At 40.8% G+C, this 8,808-nt stretch overlaps 1 protein-coding gene across 1 annotated transcript in view; it reads left to right on the top strand.

Annotated features, from left to right (window-relative positions):
- Positions 1-8,563, top strand: part of LOC106819406 (protein lifeguard 2-like) — a 16,147-nt gene extending 7,584 nt beyond the window's left edge. The window contains exons 5-10 of the mRNA XM_014824048.1: positions 4,045-4,098; positions 4,604-4,694; positions 5,079-5,204; positions 6,205-6,300; positions 6,408-6,455; positions 6,806-8,563. Of these exons, the coding sequence (XP_014679534.1) occupies positions 4,045-4,098; positions 4,604-4,694; positions 5,079-5,204; positions 6,205-6,300; positions 6,408-6,455; positions 6,806-6,955 (565 nt within the window). The 3' untranslated portion in view covers positions 6,956-8,563. The remainder of the gene's footprint in view (positions 1-4,044; positions 4,099-4,603; positions 4,695-5,078; positions 5,205-6,204; positions 6,301-6,407; positions 6,456-6,805) is intronic.
- The last annotated feature ends 245 nt before the right edge of the window (positions 8,564-8,808 follow it).

Genomic DNA, 8,808 nt, shown 5'->3' with positions numbered 1-8,808 from the left:
GCCAAGATGGCTCCAAATGCACCACAGACATCTAAGTTTCAAAATTTTCTTGGGGAGACGCCTAAACCCCTCGAATGGGAGGGGGACACCTGCGCCGTTTTTGTCAAACCAGGAATTTAGAAAATCATTACTCCTTTGCTTTCATTGAATGTTGGCATGTCAGGCTCTAACAAACAGGGTAACCTGAACCGTAGTGATTCTAATAGTGAGTCACGTGTCATAGGCGTGAATCCATAAACATATTACATAACTCTCAGCACCCCAAAAATAAAAACCACTTCCGCCTAATCCCCACTCTACCGGCGGTGTGCATATGGGACGCGGATAAATCTTCACCTCTGCAGATGTGCTGCCTCCGACAGCGGCAACTGTTTCTAGCGGCTAAACGCCCAATTAACGCAATATTTACATGATTTATTTACAACAATAAATTTTTTTTTTTAATAGATTATGGTTAGGTCAGCAATGCTCGCATAACACAGGAGTTTCAGGCACAGCGATTTGTATCAACCAAATGGGATTTGGGAGTATGGAGAATGCAGAAGTTTGCTGAATGAATGTGTAGCGCAACTGCGTATCTGCATATCTGCCCTAACCAGGTGTCACTTTACGCAGGTCGACTTAAATGTTACGCTTTATTTATAACCGTAGCAACAGACCTCAGATGAGCCCAGATGCTCTGCGGCTCTTGTTCTTTCTCGTAACTTTGCGATGTTTCTGTCAACGGTTTACGAATGGAAGTTAATGTTAAGACTAATGTTAAGACTAATTTTGTTTCTGACAACGGGCCCCAGTCAATTTTGCAGAATACCGAATGCTGATAGGATAGTGCTCACTCCAACTAATCAAATAACGGAATAGTGTAGACCCCAGAAGCACATGGTAATCTATTTATTTTTGGGTTGTTACAGGAGCATTCTCACAACGGCGAGGTTAAATTTGACAATGGCAGTGCTGTGCCTCTTATGTATAAGAAACCCTGTAATGATAACGTCTCAGCCTCAGCTTTTTCAATCAGAATTAGATGCGCTTGTGTATGCAGCGCTATTTACAAAGCAGTCGTCATGACATACGAAAGGAAGGCTGTTAGTTGTAATTTTATTAACTATAACAGCATAATTCCATAGTAAGGCCACCTTTTTTTGTTTTGTTGGTTTACAGAATTTTTGTTGTTGTTGTTGTTGTTGACTCGGTAGGGTAAAAAAAAAATTGTCGTTTAGATCAGATCAATACAAGTCAAAAACAGTGACTACTGTATAACATGATATTACAACGTATTTTAAGCAAACTAAATTGAAACAAAACTCAACTTGTAATTATTTTTACTTTTAATATAAACTGTTTGTGCACAGTTAACCATTTTTTTATTCATATTTCTTAGAGAAAGGTCGGCGGGAATTAAAAAAAAATTACAGATTCTAATTTTATTTTTTAGTTATCATTTTCTTGAAATTTGGGCTGGCGGATCTTGTAAAGCCAACTAAAAATAAAAAAATCTTCGCGTAATATATATATATATATATATATATATATATTGCTCGCTCTGTCACGTATATCACTGACCCGGTGCGTCTTCGATCCGCATAGGCAGCGATAGTCTACCTGTGTGCGTGCGTGCGTGCGTGCGTGCGTGTGCGTAGTAGACACTTCATCGGAAAGATCTAATTACACATTGTGAATCTGAATTCTGTTATCGGTGCCATTAAAATCCGTATCCGGCCAAAAATACGTCTGTCTCGAATCTTTGTTTTTTTAAATTTTACTCGTTGAATTGTGCGTGCGTGCGTGCGTGCGTGCGTGCGTGCGTGCGTGCGTGCGTATACATAATCGTACATACAGTAAATCGATGCTCAAACGTATCATATCTGCCCAAACACCCCTTCATCCCACATGGGCCAATGAATGATCATGAAATAAAATTTCCTCTAATGTTACAGGAGCGTTGTAGGAGCGAACAGACGATTTATCACGGCGAGGCACGAGCGATGCACGCAAGCACATACACGCACGCACGCACGCACATACACACGCAACCACACACGCACACACACACGTAAACCGCACGCACGCACACGCACGTGCAAACACACACACGTACGCACGCACACGTATAATTTCTCTAATAACTTCTCATAATAAATATGGCCCTAATTACATTATTATAATTCGATAAAAACAAATACAAGATAAATAATAATAAGATAAATATAGCATAATAATTATGCCGTCATATCCCGAATTTACAGTCGATCTTCAAACACTCACAATGTATTACATTATGACATTATGTCACATTGTGTAACATACAGATTAACCGTCTTTAAAAAATGCAGGATTGAGATGAGAACCCAGTCTATAATCTTTATTAATAATAATCTCCAACTGCATATAGAGACGTGTCACCGGTCTAAATAGTGTTACACCTAGCTAGATAGTGTTGCTGATTAAGATCGTGATCACATAATATATACACAGATACACAATATATATAAGTGTCAGTGTGCACAGTGCAGCCGCGTGAGCAATAGCCGCCGCCAGTGTCTGTTGCACATAGAGGATTTGGACGGAATTTACAGGAAACTGTCGGCAATAATAGATGAAAGAGAATATAGAAACATTAAGAATTTGGTAGTAAATAGATTTCGTATTTATTTAGCATTATATTTTATTGAAACGCTTCAAGTGCCTGTGCAAACTCCACGACCGATGGCGCTCTCGCTCATGGGCTCAATCTACGAGTGTGCTGACATACTATGGGGCGCCAAGTGTCGCATGACTTGATTTCGTTACAAAATTATTGATTTCGTAACGAAATCAAGTCTACAAAGTTATTGATTTCGTAACGAAATCAAGTCTACAAAGTTATTTCGTTACGAAATCAACTACTGCGAGTCATTTCGTTACGAAATCAGCTACTGCGAGTGATTTCGTTACGAAATCAACTACTGCGAGTGATTTCGTTACGAAATCAGCTACTGCGAGTGATTTCGTGACGAAATCAGCTACTGCGAGTTATTTCGTTACGAACTCATGCTACACTTGGCGCGCCGGCGCGCCAAGTGTCGCATGACTTGATTTCGTTACAAAATTATTGATTTCGTAACGAAATCAAGTCTACAAAGCAGGTGCGGATCCAGCTTTTTGAAAAAGGGGGGGTCAAATTTTTTGGCCCTGTTAAATGATTGACTTTAAATGCACAATAACAAAAACCAAAGTAATAAAAAATACACATATAACGGTATTTATTATGAGTCAAACTCAAACAACAAACCCTTTGCCGGGAACAATAGTAATAAGCAGCCTGATGTCTGCATTTGTAGTTTTAGTGATTGAATAAGCAGACAGGGATCGAGGCACTAGGGTTATGTGTGAATCGCCCGATTTGGTAGCTTTATGGGCAGGGCAACGGCTAGAATTCAAATATAGTGAGGGAGTGGGGGGAGTCGGGTAGCGGACGTGGTCGTGAGCACACGGGCGCTCGTGCGTGTTTGTATGATTTTTTGAATAAACATGTTTGAAAAATTTTGAAAAAATGGATGCTTTCTGGTACATTCTATAACGATCTGAGCATTAATTTAGCTCATGTTGAGTTTAATATATAAAATTAAAAAAATTCTCAATGAGTTTACACTGATTTCAAAAATTACCCTAGGAGCAAAATATAGTCTGAAACCTGCCAATTTGAGGAAAAGCTCATCTATATGCTCATAACTCGGTCATGACGAATGTGTTGACATGGGACACTGAGGATACTACTAGAACAAATTTCAGTCAATAAACATTTTGGCATTTGTAACATTAGAAGCTAAACAAAATAATTGTTATCCATATGACGCGGTTTAACACTGCTAATTCCACATAATAGTCTGTTCGCTCCTAACTCACATTGAGAGCAGTTTACTGTTAGAGTTTTACTGTCGCGGGGGCGATCAGACAGAAGAGTGGAGTTTGTGAATGTGCGTAGGAGGGGAGGGGGGAGAATCTATGTTGGTGTAGTTGTCAGACTGTTGCGGGATGTTTATCAGTGATTGTTTCTCGTTTCAGCGACGGCGTTAAATATTACGTGCAGCACAATTCCTGGCTCTACTGGACTTCTTAGTGAGTATTCACTGTAAATAATATAGTATTGTATTATATTTCTCTTATTGTATTGTATTATTTGGTAATTTTTGTATTTTTACAGCTTTTTACAGTAATGTGTCCATCAGATTTTTTTCTCCAAGAAAAAGACCGTTTTCAGTACATTTACTTGTATTTGAATTATATGCAATAATAATAATAATACTAATAATAATATTCCAACACGTTCTACTTTACTCAAACGACTCCATAACTCGTACTTCTCTTACTCCGTAACGAGTAAGAGTGTAGCGTCGTTTCCCTGCCAACTATTTTTTCGAGGTCGACATCCTCCTCCGTGAATCATGCCAGTCACTTTTCCATTTTGCGTCGTATGAAATTCTGAAGTCAGCGACCGAGTAAATGGTAATTGTTCAGAAGAGAACAAATAAACAAGCAAACGTGTGTCGTTCGGCGGCCGTGTCGGCGGTTGGAGGTTTGCCGAAGTTGTTTACGTTGGGTTCGTTATTTCGGTTGTTCGCAGCGGCGTGTTCCTCGTCGTCTACATCGTTCTCGTCTGCTGCAAAGGACCACGCCGGAGGTTCCCCCTGAACTTCATCTTTCTCGGCATCTTTGTAAGTATTTCCCGCAGAACTAGCTAGATGGAGTTCCATCGTTGTCATCGTTCTCAGTAACACAGCTGTTGTTGTTACTGTTGTCGCGTTCTTCTATTGTCAATTACTTGTATATATATATTATATGAAAAACATTTATATATATTTATATTCATTTATATCATGCATACATACGTATAAATACACACATATATTGATGGAGGATTGGTGATTGTTTGCGTGCGTAATCGTGGGGATTTGGCACGCACCGAGCGGTCGCAGTAAGGTGTGTATGTTTTCGTGTCTAACGAGCGCTTGTTTCCATGTCTAACGCGTGCTTGTTTTCATGTCTAACGCGCGCTTGTTTCCGCGTTTAACGCACGCTTGTTTTCGCATCTCGCGCAGACGGTGGCATTCTCCTATCTGGTTGGTACAATCAGCAGTTACTACGACACGAAGATCGTTCTCATGGCGATGGGAATCAGCACGATCGTCTGCCTCACCGTCTCCATCTTCTCCATCCAGACCAAGGTACGCGCGGCGCGAGTGTGAAGCAGGAAGCTGAAAGCCCGGGGGGGGGGGGCACTTACGTATAAGGATATACGGGATGTGCCGCTGGGATGGGTGACTTTTTCAAGAAAGATAATTAGACATGGATCCCATTTTCAAAAAAACAAAAACAGAAAGACATTCAGAAGACGTGTCGAAGAAACCGTTTCACCCCCGGATTTCACCCCTGAAATGGAAAAACACATTTATTTTTAGCAGGCTGCTAACACACTGCTAAGCTTTCATACATTTTGTTTCCTAATATCCCCGACAGCTCCCAGCGTCACATAGTAACGAGTTTGGCGCTGCTATCACGGCAAGTTTAGCTGTTATCATGCCAGAATAGGTCAAAAGTGTGTGAAACCCCGTCGTATTCAAATAACATTTTTGTACACATACGATTTTCCGGTAAACTGCTGGTGTCATATGACTAAGGGAGAATCAAAGATTAAAACAAGGTAATGTTTGAATAGAGTTATTCACATATTAATAGAATAAATTCAAATTGAAAACTGCCCAAGCACGCTGTAAAACGGTGTCATACTCTTTTCTATTATGGACTCCTGATATAATCCAAGTAACCCCCACCCACCCACCGGGGTGAAGCCATGTATATTTGTGCGTGAGCATGCAGGTGTGCCCACTGACAGATGGTCACTTTGTTCTCACTCGTTACTTGATTTTTGCGTAATCGTTAGCTAATAGTTGTGCGATACTTAATGATTACTTAATTATTGCTTAATCATTCTCTTATAGTCATTTGATATTTAATCATTACTTAAATCATTGCAAAATTATTACTTGATTGTTACAAAGTTGTTGGTTAATCCTGACTGAAACGTTAGTGTATACTTACCATACGTCACTCGATCGTTACCTCGTCATTACCTAACGATCGCAACCTAATCATGACCCGATCGTTGGTCGCGTGCCGCACGTATTTGTGTTTACCGTGAGTAGTAACGGGTCGTCTGCATTACAGTACGACTTCACCAAGTGGGGAGGAATGCTGTTTGTTGCTGCCATGGTTCTCATGATATTTGGAATCTTTGCCATTATACTCTACCGCTACATCCCTGTAAGTACGATACCGCTACCGCTACATCCCTGTATGATACAGCTACCGATATCGTTTTTTCAAGCTTACAGAAATGTTACCGCGACGTTCTCTCGTTTTCGTTGCAGTTCCTGAACATCGTCTACTCTGCTCTGATGGCACTACTGTTCACGGCTGTAAGTACAAACAACCCCGCCCATAGGTTCTTGCATCGTCACCCGTATGTTCTTACCTCATCACGCTACCTTGCAGTTCCTTATAATAACAATTTTATTACAATAAACTTTTTCTTATAATCAACACCTACCTTGCCACTAAAACTCTAAACCTGACTGCTGCATGTGTTTCTTGCAGTTTCTTATAATAACAATTTTCTGACAATAAACTTTTTCTTATATTCAATACATACCTTGCACCTAACAAACTCTAATTTCTTTCAAACAATCACAATTTTCGTACAATAAACTTTTTCTCATAATCAACACTTGAGACGGTAATCGTGACTGCCCGCGTGCGTTGCTTGCAGTTCCTGGCATTCGACACACAGATGGTGATGGGTAACAAGCGATATTCGCTCAGCCCCGAGGAATACATCTATGGCGCGCTACAGATCTACGTTGATGTCATCTACATCTTCCTCGCCATCCTCAGCCTCACCGGATCAGCGTCCAACTAGCGAACCGTCGCCGCTGCTGCTGCTGCTGCTGCTGCCACCTACCGTGCGTCGTCATCGTCACGGAGTAGGTCGAGGCGCGTTGATGTTCGCTTCGAGGTTTTGTCGAAACGAAAGCACGTTTGTGGTCGGCAGCTGCCTCAGTGCTGGTTGTCTATGCTGCGCACACGTAGCCCCCCCCCCCTGCCGCCGATTGTCCGCGCGTGGTGGTGGTGGTGGCAGTGAGTGGAGACCGGTGACACTGACGCCCCCCCTCTCTATCCTTAGATGTGAGCTTTTTATCACGGATGATCTATCTATCTATCTCGCACGATGACCGCACGCCTCTCTCCCTCGGATGTCGTTGTTGAAGTCGGCGATACTAGAACGGTTTGTGCACGTTTTTGTTGCGCGCACGCTAAAGTGTCTGCTTTGCGACACTTTGTTGCTAAGCGTTGTCCTTAGAATGGTCGTATGGCAATGACGATTGGGCAGTGTTGCGTTTGCAATCTAGCCAGACGGATGGGTCGATGGTGGGCAGCATAGTAAAGGCGGATTGGGTTTATGTGGCTCGCTGCGATGTTGTTGGTGCAATTTTTTTTTTCACGATTTGCTATATTTTTTTGGTTTCGCATTTTTTTGGTTTCTTTTCTCGAGCGGTTTACTCTTACGTTGACGCCTTCTACTGTTGTTTCGTTTTCTCCTACTTTGTCGAGGAATTTTTTATATGTGTTACGCGTTTTGTTTTGTGGATCACGCCTTTTGGATACTTTTCTTGTTAGAATCATGATCTGCAGTTTTTCGCTTTACAAGAGGTAAAAAAATCTTTGCAATGTTGAATCTCCTGCTGCTATATAGTTACTGTTTGTCATTATGCAACAAGCCGGTTATCTGTTAGTTAACTAATTATTATAGTTAACTAATTAGCTTATAGTTAGCTAGTTAGTTAGTTAAGCAGTTCGTTTTAGTTTTCTGTCGAAAATCACACACTATTGCATCTGCCCTTAGGTCCTTTTCCTAGCGTTTTGTAACGTGTAGTATAATGTCGTTCATACGAGTGTAAGAAGTGTCGTTCTCGTCGTCGATCGTTTATGATATTTGTTTACTAGACGTTCATAGTATTTATTTATTCGACGTAATCAAATCTATCTGGGATAACTGTGAACGTGATTTGTGCCCGTGCCTGGCAGTAGTTTTCAGGTGTGGGTGAGATGTGTAGTTAGTGTGTGTGTGTGTGTGTGTGCGTGCGTGCGTGCGTGCGTGCGTGCGTGCGTGCATGCATGCGTGTGTAAGTGTGTGAATGTAAGTGTGGAGTGGTATGTACACGTTTGTGCCTACAGTGGATATATTTTAGTGCACATATACACCAGCCAATGACGTTTGCATAGTAAAGCGATCAGGAAGTTTGGATCTTGTTTTTTGAGACATTGCGATAACCGATAGCATAATACAATATATGAGAATGTATGGTGCGAATAGAATACGGCTAGCATAATACCAGGAGTCTATCAATACTATAAAAAATAATAGGACCCTGATAATACTATAAAGTGAGAGCCTAGTTATATTATCGTATCGTGAACCTGTGTTCGTACTAGGTTCGTGGCAATACTTTATATATATATATATATATATATATATCAGAAGTAGATAATAGGGAAACTATTCCCTATTATCTACTTCTGATATATATAGCCAGTTGGCTAGTTTTCCTGGAATAGGAAGATTTATAAAATGTAACGCAACGTTTTAATAATTAGTAACAAGAAAATAATGACCGGAAGATCTACCTTATTATTGTTATCGTGCTGCTATATATACTAGCTGCTACTTCATAGGACATAGTACATAAATGATATCATGGTAATACATACTCT

Source organism: Priapulus caudatus, unplaced genomic scaffold (genome assembly GCF_000485595.1).
Source record: "Priapulus caudatus unplaced genomic scaffold, Priapulus_caudatus-5.0.1 Scaffold3362, whole genome shotgun sequence".
Taxonomy (NCBI): domain Eukaryota; kingdom Metazoa; phylum Priapulida; class Priapulimorpha; order Priapulimorphida; family Priapulidae; genus Priapulus; species Priapulus caudatus.
Note: the sequence above shows the minus strand (reverse complement) of the source record. Positions and strands in the feature narration are given on the sequence as shown.